This window comes from Jaculus jaculus, chromosome 19 (assembly GCF_020740685.1).
Source record: "Jaculus jaculus isolate mJacJac1 chromosome 19, mJacJac1.mat.Y.cur, whole genome shotgun sequence".
NCBI classification, from domain to species: Eukaryota; Metazoa; Chordata; class Mammalia; order Rodentia; family Dipodidae; genus Jaculus; species Jaculus jaculus.
Window position 1 is genome coordinate 60,701,074 of NC_059120.1, and position 26,681 is coordinate 60,727,754.

Genomic DNA, 26,681 nt, shown 5'->3' on the forward strand with positions numbered 1-26,681 from the left:
CCCCCCAACTGTGCAAGGCACTGTTTTGTGGGCTGGGTTTCTTCTTGGTACAGTCCAGTGGTACCTAGGGAATGCAAAATGACCACAAGAAACACAAGAAAGAGTTTGAAGGAGGGGGCTCCACTGGAGTGAAGCCCATGCTGACTTGACTTGCAGCTTTTATTGATAGTTGAAGAAAGTGAAAGCTATGGGGAGTCCAGGCATAAGACAGATCACGAGTTGCTGAGTCATGCTTATCATGTCATGTAGTCTTTGGAGAAGCGACTGAGTTCCTTGTGTCCCAGGAGCTCCACCCAAGGCACATAGTTTTCATGTCCCTGGGCTTGGCTTGTCCAAAGATTACTCTGTTGTGGGTGAGCATGCTATCCGCACGTAGAGCACAATGCTGACAGTTCCTGGTCTGAATAACAGGGGGAAAGCTGTCGAGCATTCAGCTCTCTCACTGCTTCTTCCCTGCTGACGCGGTGATGTGACTCTGGCTGTCTGCTCCTATCGTGTTTTCCCTGCCATGGCAAATTTGACCTTGAAACTGTAATCCAGAAACAAACTTTTCCTTCCATTAGTTGTTTCTGGTCAGGTAGTTTGGCCCAATAATGAAAAAGTAACCAATACAAGCTCCAAGCAACATAGTTCCAGCTGTGACGTGCCAATCAAGACTGCTCTATCCCACAAGCTATCTTTTAAAATGTATGCAGAAAAAACCATTTTGAGATAATTGTTCATAAGGCCATGACCACCATGCCAGCAGTACATGAGATACTTGAAGGAATACTGTATATACACAGAAGAGAAATAAGGTAGCCTTAATCGTGAGAGCACAGGAATAAATAAATATTGTAAGAGAATAGACTAACAGAGGAAATCTAGAAAGAAATTCAGCAAAGCAGCAAGCCTCTAATACAGACCAAACAGTAAATCTCCCGACCAAGAGCACAGCCAGAAGAACCAGAGGAAACAATGAGCTTCTGTCAGTGACAACCCTAGCTGTCAGTACCCTCAACCCACCAACAATGGGGTCTGTATGACTGAATTAAAAACAAACAAACAAACAAAAAATCACCTGCCATCTCCAAGATACATATATCACAAAGGCACCCACTATTTGAGAATCAAAGGGTGCAAGTAAATGTTTCCACCAAATGTAAGCCAAAAACAAACTGCTTTCACCATTCCCGTATCTCATAAATAGATGGATTCGTTTTATTTATTTATTTTTTGCTTTCTTTCTTTTCTTTTTTTTTTTGGTTTTTCAAGGTAGAGTCTCACTCTAGCCCAGGCTGACCTGGAAGCTCACTATGTATCTCAGGGTGGCCTTGAACTCAGGATGATCCTCCTACCTCTGCCTCCCGAATGCTGGGATTAAAGGGATGTGCCACCACACCCGGCTGGATTCGTTTTCTTAATTTCATGACCAAATAAGTGACAAGAAGAAATTTGAGGGAAGAAATGTTTATTTTGGTTGATGGTTTGGGATATAGAATCCATCATGGGGTAACAGGCATTGGCTATGTCAGTGAAAACTTGCTCATAACTGGATAGATCAGGAAGTCAATAAAGGTGAATTTGATTACTCAGTAGGTTTTCTTATGGCTCCGTTACCTCCATTACCCAGGGTCATAATATGGTACTGCCCACATTGAGGGTGGATCTGCATCACTCAGCGCTCTCTTGAAACACCCTCACAGACATACTCAAACAGGAACAATACGCTTGCCCTACACATTTACTGTCAAGTCACGGTGACAATGAAGATTATCTGTCAGAGACAATTTCAAACCAAAATTAGTCAGAAGAGATAAAGAAGAGAACAATTTGAACACAATATGTAAAAATTGTAAATGCATATAAACCAAATTTTGGGGCTTCCAATTTTATGAAAAACACACTAATTGAATAAAAGTTAGGTGTTAATACAATAAGTTAATTCTATACCCCAGTCTAATCTTTAACTAAGTCATTCGAATTAATAATCAATAAGTAATCTTCTGATTTAAATATGTCAGATATTAATGGCTATATACAGAACATTCTATCCAACAGATACGGAGTATACATATAGGATGAGTTCTAAAGTATTCCCTCCCTTTCTATTTTGTGGAAGAGCTTGAGAAGTGTTGGTATTAGATCTTTTTTAAACATTTGACAGAATTCAGCGGGGAATCCATCTGGCTCTGGGATTTTCTCTGTGGGGAGAATTTTAATTACTGAGTCAGTCTCATTGCTCATTATAGGTGTGTCTAAATTGTTTATATCATCTGGCTTTAATTTTAGTATATCATATGCATTTAAAAATGTACCCACTTCCTATAGGCTTTCAAGCTTTGTGGAATGTAATTTTTCACAGTATTCTCTATTGCTTTTTTGGATTTCATTGATGTCTGTCATAATAACCCATTTTTTGTCATTCACAATAACTCCCTCTAAGAAATGTGCCTAAGAATAAGCCTCACAAGGGATGTAAAATACCTCTACAAGGAAAACATTGACACTGAAGAAAGGAATTAAAGAAGACACAAAGCATTGGAGAGACCTACTATGCTATTATACTGACCAAATCAATATTGTGAAATTGTCTATGTTACCAAAAGTAATCTACAGTTCTATGCTATTCCCATTAAAATTCCAATGACATTCTTCCAAGACTAGAAAAACAATCCAATGATTTCTATGGAAACACAAAACCCACATATAACCAAAACAAACCTAAAGAGCTATTGGAGTTATCATAATTCCTGACCTTAAGTTATAATACAGGCCATAGTGACAAAGACTGCATAGGGCACACACAATGGAGTTTTTCTCAGCTATAAAGAAAAATGATGAGCGACATGAAATGAAAACTACACAGGGATTTCATGTCACTCTTGTCAGACTGGCTATCATCAAGAAAACAAACTACAACAAATGCTGGCAAGGATATGGAGAAAGAGAAACCTTATTTAACTATTAGTGGGACTATAAGCTTGTACAGCCATTATGGAAATCAATATGTTGCTTTTGTCAGATACGTTGTCATGGCAATGGAAAAAGGAAGTATTAGAGTGTACATGCCTGGAGAACCTGCAGGACCACATGGATACTCCAGTCCCTACAGTCGCTGCACCCAACAAAACTACTGCCTCAAAGGTCCTACTAAGGGGCACAGCGCTTGCTGCCAGGACCTTCTACGGGAAATGCCCACGCTTGTCCCCCTTCTGCCCGTGTGCAGCTACCCACACACTGCTTGACATGCTTATCTCACTGATAGAGAAGTAGACACCAAGGGAACCCGTGTGCTTCCCCCAAACCACTCCTACTGGCCACGCAGTTCACCACTTCTAGGTAAAGCACACTTGTAAACTCCTTCAGCTGTGATGTTTGCTTTATCTGGGAGAAACTGAGCAAAGGGGGATTTTCTTTAGCTTAACCGATAACTGGCACTGCTGAATCATTGTTGCTCCCTTCCCCACCTGTGGATTATAGCGATTCCCATAGATTGTACAGCCACACACAAGACGCCTGGTGTCTTCTCATGGTGACTTTGATGAGAACAGAGCAAGGAGAAATGACTGAGAGGACATGGAAGACAGACAGGACCAGTGAGAAGAGAAAAGGCAGACTCAGGTTTTTAAAAAAGCGGGGGGGGGGGGTCATAGGGATTGGAAGGAGGAGAAAGAAGAGGGAAGAAGGGAGTCCAGGTGTCAGACAGATGTTTTCTATCTAGATGACAGACTACCAACTTCATCTGAGAGTCAGACACCTTCTAGAGCAGTTCACACAAAATGGGAGGCCAGGAGGGCACAGATATGAGAGGGCAAAACTCTGAAACCCAGGACTGGAAGAAACCGAGGGGGAAATGAGAGACCGTGGGAGGCTGTGACGGAGGTGAGCCCTGCGCTTTGTGAAATAGGGAAGCGAGAAGAGGCAGAGTCTAGTCTGTGCTGCAAAGGAAGGCGGGCGTCAGTGCCATCTGAGCGAGAGTGGGTATAGGGAGCGGACACCTGGCTGCTGAGGGCAGTTTCCTGGCCAATTCTTCCACACTTCAATCAATGTTGCCCCTGTTCCTCCTGCTCTTTGAGGGACTTCTCTGGCATGGGACAGGTACAACTGGTATGGGACTTCTCTGGCATGGGACATGCACAAGGTTGCCTGTGTCGGTCACAGCAGGAGAGGAGGATCTGGGAGGGCTACTTGGCTGAAGGGAGTAATATTTCTAACAAAATGCCTTTGGAATCTGCATTTCAGGCTAGTTCCAGGAAGAGAAGTATTCCATCTCAGTTTCTTTATTTTATTTTATTTTATTTTATTTTATTTTATTTTATTTTATTTTATTTTATTTTATTTTATTTTATTTTATTTTATTTACAAACAGAGAAAGACAGAGAGAAGAAAGACAGAGACACAGAGAGAGGCCTCTATCCATTGTGAACTAACTCCAGATGCATGCACCACTTTGTGCATCTGGCTTTATGTGGGTACTGGGGAACTGAGCTGAGGTCATCAGGGTTTGCAGGCAAGTGCCTTAACCCACCCTCTTTTTTGTCATGAGGGAGAGAGAGAGAGAGAGAATTGGTGCGCCAGGGCCTCCAGCCACTGTAATTGAATTCCAGATGTGTGTGTCACCTTGTACGTACGCATGACCTTGCCTATGTGTCACCTTGTGCATCTGTATTACGAGGGATTTGGGGAGTCAAACATGGGTCCTTAGGCTTCACAGGCAAGTGCCTTAACCACTAAATCATCTCTTTAGCCCATCCAGCCTTCTTTTATTCTTTTTTGGGGGGTTTTCGAGGTAGGGTCTCACCGTAGCTCATGCTGACCTGGAATTCACCCTGTAATCTCAGGATAGTCTCAAACTCACGGGGATCATCCTACCTCTGCCTCCCGAGTGCTGGGATTAAAGACATGCGCCACTACACCTGGCCAGCCCTCTTTTTTTTTTTTTTTAATGTATTTATTTGCAAGGAGAGAGAGAAACTGAGTGAACAAATGAAAGAGAGAGAGAACAAGAAAAAGTGCCAGGGCATCTTGCCCCTGCGAATGAACTCCAGATGCATGCACCGCTACTGGGGAATTGAATTCGGGCTGTCAGGCTTTGCAAGCAAGTATCTTTAACAGCTGAGCCATGTTTCTACCCCCACATCTAGTCCCACTTTCTATCTAATTTTTGTAAAAAGAAAGTTGGCCTACTGGGATGCATGCAACTTATTACTATCTTCGTATTTCCTTTTATACCCTGCCTCATCTTCTTCCAGATTCCATAACTGATTAACATGATTCTATATCTCCACCTCCACTGGACACTCCCACTCTCTCAGCTCCACAGGCTCCAGGACCTTGGTCAGCAGGAGAAGAGCCTCTCTCCTTCCATATACTCCACATTGCCTCCTTTGCTAACCATAGCTGGGCACATGCCGAGGGCTCGGGCTGGCTGGGCGAGCTGCAGGTGCATGTCTGGGATAGTGTCACGGGCACCATCCGCTTTCTGAAGCCCTGGTCCCGGGGAAACTTCACCGAGGAGGAGTGGAGGAACCTTCAGGCTCTGTTCCAGTTGTATTTCCATGGTTTTACTCGAGAAGTACAGGCCTTCGCCACTCAGTTTCAGTTGGAATGTAAGTTTTTGTCCCAAACTGATCTTCCTGAGACCTCTGCCCACCTTTAAAGGGGAAGGGCAGGCTTTGACAATCCTTCGACCTTCCTGAACTGACTTGCTGGCATGTTGGCTCATCCTCCCTCCTGTGTTCATTCTCCACCAACAGCCCTTCCGGCTGCACGCACAGCAGGGCCCGTAGGGTGTATCCCTCTCCGTGCTTCTGGAGACGTCCTGCCTGCTCTTTTTGTGGCATGAACATTACATGGCCTGACATGTATGCCACCCTGCTCCTATTTAAGTGTTTCCATACCAGTCTCCTGTTTTCCTGCCAGCCTTTCCGTCAATCACATCCCTATAATTAGTACGAAGTACTTCCACTATTTTCAGATTTCTTTCCATAAATTTTCTTCCTCATTTCTCATCTTAGCTCTGGCCTCCAGTCAGATTCTTCAGCCTTTCTTTTTTTTTTTTTGGTCTCACATCCCATTATTCTCTAGATTATGGTGTTCCCACCATGTCACTTTTCCCATACTAATTCCCTTTTCTGTCCAACCTCAGACCCCTTTGAGCTCCAGATGTTATCTGGCTGTACAGTACATGCTGGGAACTCAGTGGGCTTCTTTCGTGGAGCATACAAAGGATCTGATTTCTTGAGTTTCCAAGGCAACTCATGGGAGCCATCTCCAGGAGCAGGGATCCCTGCTCAGAATGTCTGCAGGATGCTCAATGGCTACAGAGATCTTAAGGAACTACTGCAGCATCTGCTTGAACAAACCTGCCCTTGCTATCTAGCAGGTCTCCTTGAAGCAGGAAGGGCAGAACTGGAGCGGCAAGGTGGGCCAACCTCCTCCTCTCCCGCCCTTAGCTAGAGAGCAAGGTGGGCCAACTTTCTCCTCTCCCATCCTTAGCTATAGAGCAAGGTGGGCCAACCTTCTCCCTCTCCTGTCCTTAGCTAGAGAGCAAGGTGGGCCAACCTTCTCCCTCTCCTGTCCTTAGCTAGAGAGCAAGGTGGGCCAATCTCCTCTCCCATCCTTAGCTAGAGAGCAAGGTGGGTCAACCTTCCCCCCTCCTGTCCTTAGCTAGAGAGTGAGGTGGGTCAACCTTCTCTCCCTCCTGCCCCTAGTGCTTTTACTCTTGGTTGTAATTTGTTTTGTTTGTAATTTTTTATATTTCATTATCATTTAAAACACACCATGAGAGGCTAGACTAAGAGAATATGGTTTGTGGATTATGTGACAAAAAAGAAGTGACTACACAAACTGCTAAGGCACTCATGGTCTTATCTCTGGCCTGAAATGTTCCTGGAGCTTCATTTTTCCTCATCTCATCCTGTCCAGTGAAGCCTGAAGCCTGGCTCTCCAGTAGCCCCGGCCCTGGGCATGACCATCTGAGGCTGGCATGCCATGTCTCTGGCTTCTACCCAAAGCCCGTGTGGGTGATGTGGGTGATGGGTGAGCAGGAGCAGAAGGGCACCCAGAGAGGTGACACCCTGCCCAATGCTGACGGGACGTGGTATCTGCGAGCCACCCTGGATGTGGAGGCCGGGAAGGCAGCAGGCCTGGCCTGCCGCGTGAAGCACAGCAGCCTTGGGGGACGGGACATTGTCCTCTACTGGGGTGAGGAGATCCGGGGCTTGGCAGGGAATGACTGCAGGCAGTCTTTGAGATTAGGAGTGAGGACAAGGGGAAATGTGTGGGATGACAGACACAAGAATGCAAATAAAGAAGGGTAGAGAAAAAGTGCAGTTCAACTTGAAAGAAACTATGGAAGGAGGGAATGAGAGATACTGAAAAGAAAGAAGAGGAGAACTGGTGATTGTTGGAGGAGTATGGAGGGGAAATGAAGGATTAGGTACAATTGAAACTCAAGTTCTGAAAAGTCAGAGATGAAAGCCTTAGCAGCTCTGTGAGTCCCTTGACAACGAGAAATGCTGGCTGTGAAGGAATAGGGGTGTTTTATAGACTGACGTATTGATTTTCCTCAACCAGGTGGACACCCCCCCCCTCCTCCTGCTGACCTGTGTGACTTTCATGGCCATCCTTGTCATGCTGCTCGTTCTGGACTCTTGTTACCGAAAACACAGGTGCCTCTTCGTTAGTCCGTGTTCCGCCAACCTCTGTCAGCTTGTTCTTGTATCTTCTCCCCTCTCCTTCTGACTCCCTTTCTTTGAGGTTAACATTTTCTTCTTTTCCCACAGCTCACACCCAAGCATTCTTTCTCCTAAAATACCGAAGACTGTCTTTTCCATTGGCGCTAAAACCCAGGACTTTAGGTATTCAGAACCTTGTCTCTGCTTGGCACAAGAATCATGGACCAAAAATAGAATCTTAAAGTGGAAATCAAGCCTAAAATGATGCTGGTAACATGAGTTTACCTCATACCTAAGATCCTTATCTGCTTCTTAAATATGATTCATGTCTACTAAAGAAGATATGAGCTTATTCAAACAGTTTTTAAAGCAAAGATACGGAAATCTTTCAGAGCCTATATTTTCATATTCCAGCACCATGTTGGCTTTCTCCTTGTGGCTATTGCCTGGATTGTCAATTGAAAGTTCATCTGTATGCCCAAGTTGGACTGTGCACATCACTCCTCCTCCAATATGTGGGCATTTAGGGTTTTGCTCTTCTATCTCAGATGCTTAGCGGTAGGATTTAAGTACCTGTGTAGGTGCAGAGTCCTGTACCCTAAGGGGCACATTTAGATCCAATGTTCCACAGTTGCCGTCTTGAACTTAATCATAATTTTCAACAAATTACACTGTATTTTCACTTTCCACCATCTTGAAAAATTATGCTATTAATTGTGACTAAATGTAATGTTTCAATAAATAAATGTTAGCTCATTTATGTTTACTTTCATATAAAGTAATGTCATCTTTTTTGTTGTTGTCTTAATCCAGTCCTTCATTGATATTTCTGTATAATCTGACAATGTTCTTATTAAGATGGCTCCTCTTGGATTCTTATTCACTGTTGGTAGGAATGTGAAATGGTACAGACACTATGGATATCAGTGTAAAGGTTTCTCAAAAAGTTAAAAATACAACTACCTTATGACCCAGCTAGATCACTCCTGGGTGTATACCCTAAGGACTCTACATTCTACTTCAGAGATAGTTGCTCATCCATGTTTTGTTGCTCTGTTTTCAATAGCTGGTAAATGGAATCAGCCTAGATTCTCATCAACTGATGAATGAATAATGAAGATGTGGATCATATACATGATGAGCTTTTATTCAGCTGTAAAAAAAATGAAATTGTAAAATTTATGGGAAAATGAATGGAACTAGAAAAGATTATATTGAGTGAGGTTACCCAACTCAGAAACATAGACACTGCATGTTCTCTATCATATGCAGATCCTAGCTTTGCATTTCCAGGTGTGTAGTGAATTCAGACATTCAGAGTGAATGTCTATACAGGTTAAGAATTTAGAATCCCCATGGTGGGGGCAAGTGGCTTTAAGTTGGGGGGGCGGAGACAGCAGAACACATGTGATATGGAGGTAGAGCGGAGTAATAGCGGGAGGAAAAGAAATATGGTTGGGGGATGAGATATTCTAAGATTTTGCTCCACATGTGAAAACATTGTCAAAAATGTAGCACAAATCACACAGGTCTCGTTATCAATAAATAATATAGTAATGATCATATATTGTATATGAGCTTGATTATTTATATCAAGTAAGAGAAGTACCTCCTATATGGTTAAAACTGAGTGAATGCTAAGATCATTTGAATAAAGCCTGTAGTAGGCCAGACATTCCTTTGTAGTGTATTCATATTAATTTGCATTATACTTATAATACTCCAGAGTAGATACAGATATTCCTATTCTATTGATGGAAAGACAAGTCACATAACTACTAAGTATAATAGGCAAGATTGCTCCCAATCAGTCTTCATTGTCACACTACACACTGAACAAATAATTATTGGAAGCCTATTATGTGAATGATACTAGAATAGTTAATGGAATCCAGAAGTACCAGCATAAAATACCCTTTGTTTACAGACCCTGCATTAATAGTGGAGGGTCCCAGAGACAGACGACGAGTAGATAAAATATTGCACATGAGACAATAACATTGCTGCAATTAAGAACTGAATAAGGTGGGCTGGAGAGATGACTTAGTGGTTAAGCGCTTGCCTGCGAAGCCTAAGGCCCCGGTTCAAGGCTCGGTTCCCCAGGTCCCACGTTAGCCAGATGCACAAGGGGGCGCACGTGTCTGGAGTTCGTTTGCAGAGGCTGGAGGCCCTGGCACGCCCATTCTCTCTCTCTCCCCCTCTATCTGTCTTTCTCTCTGTGTCTGTCACTCTCAAATAAATAAATAAATAAATAAAATATTTTTAAAAAAAGAACTGAATCAGGGGAGATCTGGGCTATTATATCAAATATGGATTGGTCGCAGATTGAAGGTGGCATCTAAGAGAAGACTTCAAGCAGAAACAAGGAACAAACCTTGTCTAGTGAGAGGGAGAATATTTTGTGCAAAGGAACTGCACATGAATCACCATTATACAAATACTGTCTAGAAACAGAATTTCAGTGGAGCTGGGTTGGAGTAAGTAATGGTGTAGCCAGTATCTTCTCACTTCCTTTGTGGCCATCTTTGGCCTCTCCCAACATCCTGAGGTCTCCACTGCAACTCATGGTTCATCTTCACCACTCCATGCCATGGCCTCTGCCCCCATAGCTTCCATGAAGAGACTTTATCCCTGCCCACATCGCTTAGCCTCAGTGGCCATCTCCAGAAATGCTATAATTCATGACCCTCTACTTCCTGCATATTAATGCTTCCCAAACTAATACTCAAGTGGGCAATGCTGAAAAATCTGTTTATCTAGAAGGGGTGTTAATGAAGCACATTTTTAAATGCAGGAGACTCCAGTATTCTTCCTCCATGATCCCACTTTTTAAAAGAATGAGCACTCCTATTATCCTAATGCAGAGCAGTGCAGGCCCATTCTTAGTAGTGATAATCTCTTAAACAATTAGAGCTGAAATGGCCAGTCTCTGTGCCTTGGAACCAAAACCTACCCACACGTTCTTTTGCACCAAATTTTACATCCTTCACATCCTTCTGATCTGGATTTCCCTTGCCAGAGACACCAGTACATCACATCAGAATTCACCTTTGCTCAAGTTCTTGGGATATGGGCAGACAGCCAGTGCCCCTGCTAGAACATCACATGAACTGCCTCTAGCCCAGTGCATAATAAAGTCCTTTCCCATTTGAAACCTCACAAGAAAAGCCTCCATAATTCACACTTCTCTCTGCATGTTGGCATTTCAAACACTCATCAGAGTGGCCCCCTAAACTCTGCTTATAGCATTGTGAAGTTTCTCTACTCCAAAAGTTCAGGAGCTGAGCCTTCACAGTATATAATTCTCTCTGCTTTCAGCATTTTCAAGTTCTCATAAGAACAGCCCATGAAATTTGGCTTTCCACTCTGTAAGGTTTCTGCAGTCCAAAATACCAAGTCCTTCCACATTCCTCCAGCGCACAAATTCCAAAGACCAAGATCCATATGGTCAGATTTATCACAATATGAACTAAAATTCCCATGAAACAGCTCTATCTGCTGTACCTACTTCCAGCAAGGCTGAATGGACCTCCTGTGATCACAGAGAGATGGAATGTTGCAAGTCAGAGCCAAATGACCTTGGGCTACCTTTAGCTCCTCAATAGACACCTCTGGGTCTGAACTAACATCCTGATGACTTTCAGTTGATCAGGTGTAATCCTTTTTGGAATGCAAGAACAGACCTCAGCTTCCACCAACCCAAGGGCTAAGAATGTTATCCGACAGCATCTGAGGCCTGTGGGGGAGATTTTTCCTGCTTTACTTTAACCCACCTACCTGAGGGTCAGCCAGTGTATTTGAAAAGTGCTTTGATTTGTGATGTTTTATAACTATAAAACCTTCATGAAATTGTTAACACATTGGAACATGGAATTTGGGGTAACCTAAGCCTGTGTTCCCGGGTCCATGGTCACTCATATTGGCTCAAGAATAAACTATCTCTTATCCCCTTTGGAGTGAGAGTTGTGTCTTTTTGTATCAACAACAACACTACTTCTCTGGTACCAAATTAACTTCAGTCATCTTCTCTTTTCTAGGACAAGCATCCAACCAGATATAGTCTATGGGAGGAAGGAATTTATTTCAGACTTGCAGAGTCCAAGGGAATACCATCAATGGCAGAAGAAGCTGGCTCCCTTTCATAGATCCAAGTGGAGACATTGCCAACAGTCAGCACCATAAGCAAGCACAAATTGCCAGAGCTCAGACTGTTCTCTCCATGCCTGTGGGCTGGAATCAAGATCCTTCCCCAAATATACCTTAGGGTTGGACAAGAAGATCCACTCCCCCCTCCCACCAGTGACACAGGGGTCTTCTTGCTAGGGGCTCAAGCACAAAGGATAACAAAAAATAACTGAGTCAGTCAGGCCTGGTAGCACATGCCTTTAATCCCAGCACTCTGGAGGCAGATGTAGGAGGATCACTGTGAGTTCAAAGCCTCCTTGAGACCACATAATGAATTCTAGGTCAGTCTGGGCTAGAGTGAGACCTTACCTCAAAAACCAAAAAGAAGCCGGGCATGGTGGCACACGCCTTTAATCCCGGCACTCGGGAGGCAGAGGTAGGAGGATCGCTGTGAGTTCGAGGCCACCCTGAGACTACATAGAGAATTCCAGGTCAGCCTGAGCTAAAATGAGACCCTACCTCGAAAAAAAAAAAGAAAAAGAAAAAAAAAAAAAAAGAAAAGTGAATAAAAACAAAAATAATGCCTGAGTCCATGGGGCCATACAAACTATCACATTCAAACTATCACCAGTTCCATATTCATATCTTAGTCTGACTTCATTTCATCTAGCTGTTTATTTGTATTCCCTTGGAATTCATGTAGGCATTATTTCTGTTGTCTTTAAATTTATTCATATTAAATTTATTCATGTGCTATCTGTCGTCCTTGAGTACTTTGCATGTATTTCTAATCATGCTTTTGAGCTCTTTGTCCGGAGTCACCTCTGTAGTTATCATGGGGGTCCCCTGCTGTGGGATTGGCTTTTCATATTATGTTGGACATACCCATCTGGAGAAGGTTCGTCTTCCTGGCACACCTGTGAGTACCTGGGAACGTGTTTGCTGTTCTTTGTGCTGGTTTGTCTTCGCTCTGCTTTGCGGTGCTGGGATCTCAGTTCTGGAGGCACTTGGTCTGCTTTACGGTGCTGGGATCTCAGTTTTGGAGGCACTTGGTCTGCTTTGCGGTGCTGGGATCTCAGTGCTGGAGGTACTTGGTCTGCTTTGCGGTGCTGGGATCTCCGTTTTGGAGGCACTTGGTCTGCTTTGGAGACGAAGTGCTCTCAACCCCCTTGCATCTGTGCGGGAACTTACTTTGGGCTCCCAGGGCAAATGAAAGATCTTTAGGGTCTTCCCCCAGTGCCCCTGCAGTGTGTGGAGTAAGACTGCTGCAAGGATGTGAATGCCAGGAGTCAGATTGAGGCCTCGCCTGGACAGCAGATAGTTGCAGCCACTGAGTGAAGGGGAGAGGACTCCTCAAAGGACGCCAGCTGCTGTCACTTAAGCACTCCAGCCCCAGGTAGATCCCAGTCAAGATGTCAGGTCCTATGTGCCATGTAGGTTGAAGGGAAGAGGCTTTCTAAAGGAACAGTGCATACGGTGGCTATGCTGGCAGTAGTGGAAAGTATCCATGCTCTCAGTAACATTTATTCTGCTCCCAAAACATGCTCTGGTTACTGCTCACTGCAAGATATGAGCTAACAACATTTATAATCTTGAATTCATATTTACTTTCATTTTTGCTTGTTCTCAATTCTATCTTATACTTGCTGAAATGGCTTGAAGAGAATTTTGAGAAAAACAGACATGTGCCATCTACTGGATGAAAGATCTGGTCTGAAACAGTTACCTGGGTGGAGTTAGGGAAAACCTAAGTGTGGTGTAAAAGTGTGGTGTAAAATAATTAAGTCTCAGCATTTTACTTCAGTTTCATTTAAACTGGTTTTATCTTTTTTTTTTTTTTTTTTTTTTTTTTGAGGTAGGGTCTCACTCTAGCCCAGACTGATCTGGAATTCACTGTGTAGTCTCAGGCTGGCCTCAAACTCAAGGCAATCCTCCTACCTCTGCCTCCCTGGTGCTGGGATTAAAGGTGTGCACCCACCACACCTGGAGGAACTTTTTTTTTTCCTGAACCTTTTTGTTACCCTAACCCAATTCTTTATTTGTCTATGTAATTTAGTGCCCAGCAGAAGATTAACTCCTTCACAACAAAATCACTAGACCAATGAGAGCAACTGATCATTTCAAGGTTCTCAAACTACTGAACATCAAGGCAAGTAAGGACTTAGTGTCCCTTGGAGTAACTTTCCCTACTACCAGAGATTAGCGAAGCCACAGGTAGATTATGGATGATATTCAGTGACAAGGCGCCATGCTGGTGGTCTTGTTGTCCTCCCAGTCTTGAGACAGAGGAGGACACCGGTCAGGAAAGACCTTCAAAGCTCTCAGAAATGACTTCTTTCCTTCCTTCCTTCTTTCTTTCTTTTCTTTCTGTCCTAACTTTTTTGAGATGGGGTCTCACTCTAGCCCAGGCTGACCTGGAATTCACTCTGTATTCTCAGGCTGGTCTTGAACTCATGGCGATCCTCCTACCTCTGCCTTCCGAGTGCTGGGACTAAAGGCGTGCGCCACCACGCCGGGCTCAGAAATGATTATTTTAAGTGCCAACAAATGGTTGACTAAAACATACAGAAGCCCAGCATGGGCAAGCATGAAGATTCAGGATAAGGCAGCAGCTCTTGTGTCACTGCCATCAGTGGCAGACGCGGTGATTGTAGTAAAATGGTGGCCTGCCTCTACGGTATGTGGGCAAGAGAGTGACAGGCAGTGAATGATGTCATCCTGTATGCAAGAATAGTTTTGGGGTGCCCTGCAAGAGGGCCAGAGGGCAAAAGGCTGGCATTAACTTGAGTATGGCCTGTAGCAGAGAGAGCTGGGCTGGGGGTCCATGTGGGAGAAGCACTTTTGCCGTTAGCGTGGGATTCTTTGTGTGCACTTTCCTGGCATGTAATTTGCGCCATGTGACAGACAGCCCAGGTTGGCCAGTGTGCAGCTCTGGAAGGTTAACATGAATTGCTGTGCATGTGACGTGCAGTTGTGTAATCTGCCACGCAAGTAGGGGTCTCATGAAACAGGGCCATGCAAATAAAGGCAGTCCTGGCTGGCCGAAGTGTAAGCCTGGCCACAGGGCTGGGTCCCAAGGCACCTGTGTGTAAGCTCTGCCGTGTCAGGGAGTAGTTTGGGATTCCTGGGTTAAGTGTGTACAGATTTCCTAATGGGGACTTGTTGCAGTCAGGTTCGCATTGCTGGTAGAAATCACCCAACCAAGAGAAGTTTGTGGAAAAAAAAGAGGTTTATTTTGGCTTACAGGCTTGAGGGGAAGCTCCACAATGGCAGGGGAAATGATGACATGAGCAGAGGGTGGACATCACCCCCTGGCCCACATAAGGTAGACCATAGCAACAGGAGAGTGTGCCAAATACTGGCAAGGGAACACTGGCTATAACACCCATAAGCCTGCCTCCCTCCAGGAGGTGTTAATTCCCAAATCTCCATCAGCTGGGGACATGGCATTCAGAACACCTAAGTTTATGGGGGTCACCTGAATCAAACCACCACAGTACTGGCTCGATTTTCTGGTCTACTATTAATGGCCTTCCCTCCACAAGGTTTATAACTCTAAGAATATTTTAAGTTTTGAAAATTTCTCCTTTTAGTTGCTTCGGCATTCTGTGATGCTTTATTTAGGTGTGATGCAGTGCTTTGAAGTAGCACCTAGTCCAGTGAGCGTATAAGATTGAGGCAGCACTGTGACCAAACAGGATGAATGGGCATCAACCACAGAGAGAGTAGATATATTTTTTGTTTACTTCATGTTACTTAAGCCAATAGTTAACATTCTTTCTTAAAAATACTTTTCCTGGGCTGGAGAGATGGCTTAGCGGTTAAGCACTTGCCTGTGAAGCCTAAGGACCCCGGTTTGAGGCTCGGTTCCCCAGGTCCCACGTTAGCCAGATGCACAAGGGGGCGCACATGTCTGGAGTTCGTTTGCAGAGGCTGGAAGCCCTGGTGCGCCCATTCTCTCTCCCTCCCTCTATCTGTCATTCTCTCTGTGTCTGTCGCTCTCAAATAAATTAAAAAAAATACTTTTCCTATTTATTCACAAAGAAAAAGATAGAGAGAGGGAGAGAGGAGAGAGAGAGAGTATGGGTGCACCGGGACCTCTTGCTGCTACAGTTGAACTCCAAACACATGCACCACTTTGTGTATCTGGCTTTATATGGGTAGCTGGGGAATCAAACCCAGGCCAGCAGACTTTGAAAGGAAGTACTTTTAAACCACTGAGCCATCTCCCTAATCTCAATAGTCAGTAAGTTGACATTCTATGCCTATCTCATACTAAACCACACATAGCCTAGATTACTGTAAACCTGTTCTTACTTGGAAGTCCCTCATACATTTAGCTTACAGACCCTGAATATGTTTGCTTATGGTCTCAGTGTTGGCTTTTTCTCTGTGCTTGGGTCTGTAAAAGGGGGGGCAACTTCTTCGCCATTATGGAACTTCCCCTAGATATATATGGTTCAAATAAATGCCATTCCTCCCATAATCTGTACCTGGTCTGGAGGTTTATCCCAGCGATGTGTGGCTATCTACTATCAGTACACAGGCAATTTATTTTTATTTTTTTAGAGAGGCAGAGAGAGAGAGAGAGAATTGGCATGCCATGGCATCAGCCACTGAAATTGAACTGCAGACACTTACACCACCTAGTAGACATGTGCATCCTTGTGTTTGCCTCACCTTTGTGTGTCTGGCTTATGTGAGATCTGGAGAGTTGAACATAGGTCCTTAGGCTTCTCAGGCAAGTGCCTGAATGACTAAGCCATCTCTCCAGCCCTTGTTTTTGTGATTTGAGCCAAAGCTGACTTGGAATTCACTATATAGTCTCAGGGTGACCTCTAACTCATAACAATCCTACTTCTTTTATGCTTTCATATGATTTTAAGATGTTTTTTCTATTTCTATGAAAAATAACAAAGGAATTTTGAATAGGATTGCACTGAGTCTGTAGATTGATTTTGGTGGATTGGCCACTTTCACAAATTAATCATTCCAATCCATGAACTTGGGAGATGTTCTTTCCATCTTCTGGTATATACTTGAATATCTTTCTCCGGTATTTTAATGTTTTCATTTTCAAGATCTTTCAATTCCTTGGTGAGGGTTATTCCAAGATAGTAAATTTTTTGTAGCTATTGTGAATAGGACTGCTGCCTTGATTTTTTTTTTCCAGTATGTTTGTCATTGCCATGTAAGAAGGCTACTGATTTTTATATGTTGATTTTGCATCTTGCCACTTTACCAAGTGTTTATCAGCTCTAGGAGTTTTCTGGTGGAGTCTTTAGGATTTTTTTTTTTTCAAGGTGCGGTTTCACTCTAGATTAGACTGACCTGGAATTCACTATGTAGTCTCAGGGTGGCCTTGAGAGATAGGTGATCCTCCTGCCTCTGCTTCCCAAGTGCTGGGATTAAAGGCATGCACCATCACACTTGGCTTGTCATTAGGATTTTTGTGTGTAGATTCATATTATTTACAAATAAAAATAATGCGACATCTTCCTTTTGTACTTGCATCTCTTTTGTCTTATTTCTCTAGCTAAGACTCCAAGCCCAGAAACAACATACTATTAAATAATGAAGGAGTCATTGAAGAAATTTAGCAGGAAATAAAAAAGTTCTGAGAATTTTCTGAAAATGAAAAAAAAATACAGCATAACATATGGGATATAATGAAAGTAGCCCCAAGAGGTAATTTTACAGTTTTAAGAGCCTACATTACAAAAACAAAGGGATTACAAATGCATAATGACACACCTGAAGATTTTAGAAATGCCAAAACAATCCAATCCCCAAATTACTACACGAAAAGAAATATAAAGCAGAAATCAATGAAGTAGAAATAAAAACACAATGAAAAGAATCTATGAAACAAAGACTTGGTTCTTTGAAAAGATAAGCAAGATTGATGAACCTCTAGCCACCAAAAATAGAAAGGAAGGAAGGAAGAAAGGAAGGAAGGAAGGAAAGAGAACACCCACGTTAATAACATTAAAACTGGAAAGGTCCCAGCACTCGGGAGGCAGAGGTAGGAGTATCGCTGAGTGTTCGAGCCCACCCTGAGACTACAGAGTGAATTTCAGGTCAGCCTGAGCCAGAGTAAGACCCTACCTTGAAAAACAAAACAAAACAAAACAAAACAAAAAAAAACAAAAAAAAACTGGAAAGGAAGTCACACTCAGGGAGCAGGCATCAGCTCACAGCTCATGTGTGCGGGATCCCACGGGGCAAAGGTGATGCGTGCGATGTGGGCAGGAAAACAGGTGCAAGGGGCGGGTGGCTGTGCTGAGCCCACAATCGTGGGCCCCCTGCATGGATGGCAGCAAAGGCAACCGACACAGGAAGTAGAAGAGGGCACTAGGAGCTGGCAACTGTGCCTAAACACATACTTGTGGGTCTCTGGGGCTGATCTTCAGAATACTTTATGAACACAAGGCTTCCGGTTCTTATGAGATCACATCAAAATAATGCCGACCTGCAATACCCTGCCTGTATCTTTAGCACACATTTTTACCATTCCCCCTTCTTTATATTTTATGTCTGTGTTTCTCAACTTCTCTCAGGTGATAGATGATTTTTTTTTGAAAATTCATTACAGTCAATAAAAAGAAAATGAATGATTTGGAAATTTTGTCCTTACAAAATAAAATAGGATTTGTGACACCTTCCCTTGTTCTAGCATAAGAATAACAAACCAAAAATTGCACTTAAATTTCCACAATCCATATCTCCCCATATTCTGTTTGTTCAGTTCCCCTAGAGCCCAGCCTGACGCAGTGTCTTCGTGAGAGAAGCAGCACCCTTCCTCCCATGCCTAACGCATTCTCTTCAGCTGTCCAAACATTGCACACAGAGAGGGAGAAGGGGTACCGGTTGCTTGCTGCCGACGTTGGTGTCTATGTTGTTGGAGTGGGGGGTCAGCAATGCGGCTGAGTGTGGAAAGAGCAGCATGAGACCATTGCTAGGGTCTAGGGGTAGAGGCTAGTCAGAGCCGCACCGCAGGGCTGGAAGCTCCCATGAAGGGGGAATTCAAACGAGCTCTAGAAGATGACCTGCAGTGCGCCTGCAGTGTGGCAATGACAGTTCATACAACCTCTACTAAATTCAAAATCGTGAAATGTAAAGATCTTTTAGCTTATTTCAAACATTTATAAGAAATATAATGAGCCGGGCGTGGTGGCGCACGCCTTTAATCGCAGCACTCGGGAGGCAGAAGTAGGAGGGTCGCCGAGAGTTCGAGGCCACCCTTAGACTACATAGTGAATTCCAGGTCAGCCTGAGGCAGAGTGAGACCCTACTTCGAAAAACCAAAAAAAAAAAAAAAAAAAAAAGAAAAATATCTGTACTTATATATTTGTATGTAATTTGAAAGAATTTGAACATTTTATACATTTTCCTATTCTAAACTTTTCACTTTTTAAATAATATTTAATTATTTATTTGCAACAAGAGACAGACAGACAGAGAGTATGGCAGGCCAGGGCTTCTAGTAACTGCAAAAGACCTCCAGATGCATGTGCACTTTGTGCATCTGGTTTTACATGGGCACCAGGGAATCAAACCTGGGTCATTAGGCTTTGCAGGCAAGCACTTTAACCACTGAGACATCTCTCTAGCTAGTTTTTGGGAGGGTCTTGCTGTAGCCAAGATGATCTAGAATTCACTATGTAGTTTCAGGCTGGCCTCAAACTCACAGCAATCCTCCCACCTCAGCCTCCCAAGTGCTGTGATTAAAGGCATGCACCACCACACTCAGCTGCTTTTTCCCTCTTTTTTTTTCCACTCTTAATTTCAGTTTGGATGTTTCTTAACTTCAGTTTGGATGCTCTGGTGTGGCAATTGTGAATAACATTGAACCATCATGTGTTCATCTAATATGATCAGAGAATTGCTTTACCTCTATACTGATCATCTTATTTAATCCTCATGAACAGAAAATTGTAGAGAGGTTTAAATACTCATGAGAGCTAATAGATAGTATGGGAGGGGGGTCAAAATAGAAGTCCTGGGTCCCCTCACCATGCTGTAGTGGAGTTAGTGGACGTTCTTGCTCTACACAGTCACCAAGCTCAGGCTCTACAGCACTGACCTATGGACACATGGTTCCAAGACCTGCCTGGGGCATGTACTGAATGAGAATTCAGGAGAAGTTGTAAAGTTTTTTTTTTTGTTTGTTTTGTTTTGTTTTTTTGTACAGAATCAAGTGACTTTAGCACTGATCTTAGGTTTAGTTCCCATGAAGCACAGATGACAAGAGCCCTTGGAGATTCTAAGAACACGCTGCTATAAACTGACTATGTAGTTGAGCCTAAGGAGAAATACAGAAAAAATGTTGACTGGAGGAATGGCTCAAGATGAGATGCCAGGCAGATTTATGTAGCTAGAGAAGTGACAGACAGCCCAGAACAAATATGATGGGCTTACTCTTCCAGATTGGGACTCTGACAAACAGCCAATTTCAAGGGAAAGACTTTCAAGTTTGTAAAACTCTATAACCATCTAGGTTGGAAAGATGGCTCATTAGCTAAAGGCACTTGCTTGCAAAGGCTGATAGCCTGGGTTTGATTTCCCAGTGCCCACATAAAGCCAGATGCACAGTGGCACACACATCTGGAGTTCATTTGCAGTGGCAAGAGCCCCTGGTATGCCTGTCTCTCTGTGTGTCTCTCTCTCTCCCCCAGCTCTGCTTGCAAATAAATATTTATAGATGTATATAGTCATCTGCTACTACTACTTTTGACTTTAGAATGCTTGTTAAATTTTATCAAAATTAGGCAATTCCTACCCAGAACTCAGAAAAATTAGACCCAGAATGTTTAATTGATTGTATGGAACTGGTGTTCTATGATTGGTCAGTGCAAGTGTTACTGGCTTTTCACATGTTTTTGTTTTATAAGTTTAATATTTAAGTTTCTCGAATATTCAAAGTAGTGTGGATTGCTGAAAAAGTAACTTTTAATGTTTGACTTAACATTCCTTGAAATGCAGTCCAGCGTAGGAATTAGGGAACATTGCATTGGTTTCCATTGATGTGAAGCAATGCTCTGGATTCCAAACACCCTGCAGTAGGGAGAGGAATGGGTAGCACCAGGTTAGCCTGAAACAGGGGCAAGGAAGGGTGTAGCAACCTGGGCCAGGTCTAAACAAGTAAATAGAAATTCCACCAATGTCTGACAGATGAATTGAAATGGGAGGGGGGCAGCCAAGTCAGACATGAATGCATGGCGTTGTGGTGGGGGATGGGTTACTATTGACTTACTCACTGTCATTGACTATTACAATATCTACATGTTACGTTTAAAAGAAATGATTATTTCAACAGTTTTTAAATCATTTTATTCAATTCTGGGTTTAACATATTTTAGCTTCTTTTAAATTTACTCTATTTTTAAGCCGGGTGTGGTGGTACATGCCTTTAATCCTAGCAATCGAGAGGCAGAGAGGTAGGAGGATCACCATGAGTTTGAGGCCACCCTGAACCTACATAGTGAATTCCAGTTCAGCCTGGACCTACCTTGAAAAAACAAATATATATATATATATATATATATATATATATATATATATATATAATTCTATTTTTTAAAAATATTTTTATTTATCTATTTGCAAGCACAGACAGACAGTCAGACAGACAGACAGACAGACAGACAGAGAAAATGGGCACACCAGGGCGTCCTGGCCACTGCAAACAAACTCCAGATGCATGAGCTACCATGTGTGGCTTTATGTGGGTACTGGGGAATTGAACCCAGGTCTTTAGGCTTTTCAGGCAAGCACCTTAACCACTAAGCAATCTCTCCAACTCTTGTTCTATTTTGTTAATCAGTATACCATCTGATGCATTTTATTTTGAATAAACTCTGAACTATCCAGGTGGCACCCTTTAATTCTAAAGAATATGCATAACACATCTACTTTTATTACTTATTTATTTCTATGTGTGCATGTTTGCGTTTGAGAATGTGAGTGTGGTTGAGTGTGGGCATGCTTATGCCACGGAGTGCATGTGGTCAGAAGATCTGGTGGCCAGCCATCCCCTTTCCACCTCATCTGAGACAGGGATGTGCTCCGCTTTTTTTCTTTGCTGCGCCCTTCATAAGCTTTTCCTGCCTCCACCTCCTGTCTCAGCATGATCCTCAGCATACTGGGATTTCAGAAGCCCTCTATGTTTCCTGCTTTCTATGTGGAATATGGGGAGAGAAATGGAGTACTCCAGCTTGAGCCGCGAGCACTTCATGCACTGAGCCCTTCCCCCAGCCTTTTCTGAACAAATTTGAATGATGCTGTGGATTTCCTAGTCTGGGCCCTGACAGTTTGCTCTTGCATCACACTGTATTCCATGATTGGCAGTGTCCAGCGCACCTAACTTTCTGGAGAAAAGAAAAAACTCACCGCCATTCTTTAGGAGATCTCAGGACAGCTCCATAGTCAGCCTAACTAGATATTTAGGCATAGTTTACGCATTACCAAAAATATGCATTAGGGGCCGGGTGTGGTGGCGCACACCTTTAATCCCAGCACTCGGGAGGCAGAGGTAGGGAGGATCGCTGTGAGTTCGAGGCCACCCTGAGACTCCATAGTGAATTCCAGGTCAGCCTGAGCCAGAGTAAAACCCTACCTCGAAAAACCAAAAAAAAAAAAAAAAAAAAAGCATTAGGGCTGGAGAGATAGCTTAATGATTAAGGAGCTTGCCTGTGAAGCCTAAGGAAACAGGTTCAACCCCTCCGGACCCATGTAAGCCATTATGACCAAGGTGGCACATGCATCTGGAGTTTGTTTGCAGTGGCTGGAGTCCCTGGCACACCCATGTTCTCTCTTCCTCCCCCCTCTCTCCACCTCTCAAGTGAATAAGTAAATAAATTTAAAAAATGTGCATTGGACGGGGTTATGATCAAGGTGTACTGTGTATACATATGGAGCTTGTCAATACAAAGTTTTTTTTAAAAATATGCTTTGAATTGATTTGAATTTGGAAGCAAAATAAAGAGGTATTGGAATTTCTATAAAATTATGATATTTTATCTGTTTAACATATGTCTCTATATTCATTTGGATCTTATTCTGAATTAATCAGAAAAATCTTTCATTTTAATAGAATTTGACTAGAAATTGCTAAGTGTGTTTGTGGAAGCTGTGTGAGATAAATAATTCATTTCCCATTTTGCATCCACTTTTCATGACCTTTACACATAAGTCTATTAAACTCCCATGGGAGCTTGTGTTTCTAACAGCAAACCCTGTCCTCTTGAAGCCTCACTGGACCTCTCCTCCCCTGGACCACCACTCCGTAGTTTTCTGCTTTCATAAACTCACTCTGAGGGGTTATGCTGGTCATCAGCGATGTCTCTGTTGGTCTCTTGCCACCACAGACACATCTGCTCTGTAGTTGTATTATCTTGTCCCCTGAGAACAATTACTGCACCGCATCCTGACACAATTTCTTTCCACTTTCCTAGTGCTTCAAGGGAAATGAGCAACTTGCTTGATTAATACAGAAAAGGGTGTAGAAGCAAAAACGTACAATTGAGTCCCAAAAACTCTACATGGGGGAAAGTTCAAAGTGAAGTGGAAAGGTTGAAAAAAAAACTCAGAAAGTGCAGAAATTTGAGAAGCAAGACACTTTGTAGAGCGCTGAGTGAGGTTGAATAAATACTGAAAATTGGGTCAGCCCTCCTCTCATCTTCTAGACAGTGCTTGAGCCAGCACACAGCAAGCCACATCTAGTCAAACTCTCTTTCCTGCTGACTTCTAGCACTGTGAGAGATTGGTAGGAACAATGTGGGAGAAGGTGCTTCCCTCTAGCTTCAGCTCTTGATGTCATTCCTTAGCTGCCACAAACAGCCTTAGCTCTAGCCTCCAGCTTTCTTTCACAGACTTAGTATCACATCTCCTCAAAGGCACCAGCCACAACCACACCATTCTGCGTAATCCTGGTCTCATCTATGACATGTTCCTGCACACACCCCTCCCCAGGATACACCTCACGGAGCATTTAACCAACTGGCAGGCTAGTTCCCCTTCTGGGAGATTCTAGCACTAGACCTCAGGGGTCTCTCCTCAGAACTCACAGATTTTAAACTTTCATTTTCCTATTGCAAGTGAAAGCAGTGTATCCACTCCACTCAATTGTTGATATGCATCACTTCTTTTCTCTTCAAAATTTCCAGGGCTTGGGCTGGAGAGATGGCTTAGCGGTTAAGCGCTTGCCTGTGAAGCCTAAGGACCCCGGTTTGAGGCTCGGTTCCCCAGGTCCCACGTTAGCCAAATGCACAAGGGGGCACACGCATGTGGAGTTCGTTTGCAGAGGCTGGAAGCCCTGGCGTGCCCATTCCCTCTCTCTCCCTCTATCTGTCTTTCTCTCTGTGTCTGTTGATCTCAAATAAATAAATAAATTTAAAAGAAAAAAAATTCCAGGGCTTGAGAGATGGCTTAGTGGTTAAGATGCTTGCCTGAAAAGCCAAAGAACCCAGGTTCATTTCCCCAGGACCCACATAAGCCAGATTCACAAGGTGGCGCATGTATTTCAGTTCATTTGCAGTGGCTGGAGGCCCTGGTGTGCCCATTCTCTCTCTTTCGCCTCTTTCTTTCTCTCCCTTTCAAATAAGTAAATAATAATTAAAGAAAAGAGGCTGGAGAGATGCTTAGCAGTTAAAGCACTTGCCTGCAAAGCCAAAGAACTCAGGTTTGATTCCTCAGAACCCATGTAAGCCAGATGCACAAAGTGGTGCTTGTGTCTGGAGTTCATTTACAGCAGCTGAAGGCCTTGGCACACCCATTCTCTCTATTTCTCTGCTTCATTTGCTCTCTCACTCTCTCAAATAAATAGCTAAATAGATATAAGTCTTTGTAAAATTTTTTTAAATCTCTGTATATTATACCACTTCTGTTTGAAGTGAGTGCCATTACTTTTGCTTTCTTAGCTTTACCCTGCCAATTAGAGGCAATCACATACCAGAAGACAATATTAAATAGCCACTTAGGTAAATACTTTTATTTTTGTTGTTTTGTTTTTTCCGACGTAGGATCTCACTCTGGCCCAGGCTGACCTGGAATTAACTATGTAGTCTCAGGTTGGCCTCAAACTCATGGCGATTCTCCTACCACCGCCTCCCCAGTGCTGGGATTAAAGGCGTGCACCACCACGCCCGGTGGGTAGATAGTTTTTAACTTCTTCCCCAAGATAAGAATGAAAGAATTAGCATAGGACAGTGTGAGCAATAGAAGTGGCATTCTAGTGGACAGTTCAGGAGTCAGCAAGAAGAAACATATGGTCAATCGAGGAAATGGGAGGCTGGCAGTCGAGAAGTAAGGAACAAATACATTAACATTCTATCCAGAATATAATGATCATATTTACACAATATACTACATAACATGCTACTTTAATATCTCTTATTTATTCTTAAGAAGGGATTGTTTAAATTAAGTTTTATTTATTTGTTATTTGTGAGAGAGAGAATGGGCATGCCAGGGCTTCCAGCCACTGCAAGTGAACTCCAGATGCACGTGCAACCTTGTGCACCTGGCTTACATGGGTCTTGGGGAATCAAACCTGGGTCCTTTGTCTTTTCAGGCAAGCGCCTAAATTTCTAAGCCATCTCTCTAGCCCCATAAGTGATTTTTTTTTAATAAATAAAAATTTCTGTGAGGGCATAGATATTGGGCTATAGGGACCTGGAAGCAGCTAATACATCAATTGCCTTCTCTTAGCTTAAAGTTGAATTTGCTGATAAAAAGCATGGGATATGGATCATCTGGCAATTGGTAACACCTGTCATGATTTTAGCTGTGATTAGTCTCCTTGATGTTAAAATATGTTCTAAGGGCTGGAGAGATGGCTTAGCAGTTAAGCGCTTGCCTGTGAAGCCTAAGGACCCAGGTTCAAGCCTCGATTCCCCAGGACCCATGTTAGCTAGATGCACAAGGGGGCGCACACATCTGGAGTTCATTTGCAGTGGCTGGAGGCCCTGGCGCTCCCATTCTCTCTCTCTATCTGCACCCCCCCTCTCTGTCATTGTCAAATAAATAAAAATGAACAACAAAAAAATATGTTCTAAGAATATGTCCGAACACATAAAGCCAGCATGACACAAGCCCAGTTTTAGTGATATTGTGTTAATTTTGTGACTTGGGTGCTTTGTTAAGCTTGTAATTTGGGTCTCCAGATGCTTGGCTGGAGGAGGTGTCACTGGGAGTAGATCCTGGGGTTCATCCCTAAGGTGTGTTTGGAGGCAGATTTGAATTCCAGCCCAAAGGTGTGCAGAGAGGTGTGACCCTGCTGCTTGCTGCTTTTGGGTGTCTGTGGCCTGGTAGTGGTCTCTCTCTGTCTCTCTCTGTCTCTCTCTTTCTGTCTCTCTTTGGGATCCAGCTTCTTCTGCCATTGATGGAATGTCCCCTGGGTCTGTAAGCCTGAAATAAACCCATTACTTCCCTAAACTGTGTCTGGTTGGGTGTTCATCCCAGCAATGTGAAGCTATTACAGTGAGCAAAGTTAAAAAAAAAATTATAATCCTGCCTCAGGTTAGCCTTTCCTCTTTCTAGAGCTATTCAAGAGATGTGTAAATAATAGACAATGATGGTATCAAGTCAAATTGCATTTTTATTACTAGTTAACTTTATGCCAAAAACTCAAGAGCTGATGTTTCTGTAACTCAAAATGCATGGCCGGTAGGACCTTGCTCCCTTGCTAAACCAACTTCAAATCTAAAAATCTTACTACTCTTGTTCAAAGTACATACAGAAAGCAGAGATAAAACTAGCTATGTGGATAGAATTTTACTCAGTTATAAAGACAAATAAATTGTTAAATTTATAGAAAAATGGGTGGATATAAAAGTACTATTTTAATACCTCTTTTGCAAAGAGAAAAACCACATCTCTGTTCTCATATGTAAA

The 26,681-nt window shown here is 43.1% G+C and overlaps 1 protein-coding gene across 1 annotated transcript; it reads left to right on the forward strand.

The window, feature by feature from the left end:
- The first annotated feature begins 3,964 nt into the window (after positions 1-3,964).
- LOC101617847 (T-cell surface glycoprotein CD1e, membrane-associated) lies at positions 3,965-7,880 on the forward strand. Its single transcript, XM_045138598.1, has 6 exons — positions 3,965-4,080; positions 5,298-5,591; positions 6,131-6,406; positions 6,910-7,188; positions 7,561-7,655; positions 7,770-7,880. The coding sequence occupies exons 1-6, from the start codon at positions 4,029-4,031 to the stop codon at positions 7,794-7,796; spliced, it is 1,023 nt and encodes a 340-aa protein (XP_044994533.1). The 5' UTR covers positions 3,965-4,028; the 3' UTR covers positions 7,797-7,880.
- Positions 7,881-26,681: the final 18,801 nt, after the last annotated feature.

Coding starts and splice junctions, on each gene's coding strand:
- LOC101617847 (XM_045138598.1), top strand. CDS start 4,029: ATGTTGCCCCTGTTCCTCCTGCTCTTTGAGGGACTTCTCTGGCATGGG. Junction 4,081..5,297: donor ACTTCTCTGGCATGGGACAG/GTACAACTGGTA, acceptor CCACTCTCTCAG/CTCCACAGGCTCCAGGACCT. Junction 6,407..6,909: donor GGCAGAACTGGAGCGGCAAG/GTGGGCCAACCT, acceptor CATCCTGTCCAG/TGAAGCCTGAAGCCTGGCTC.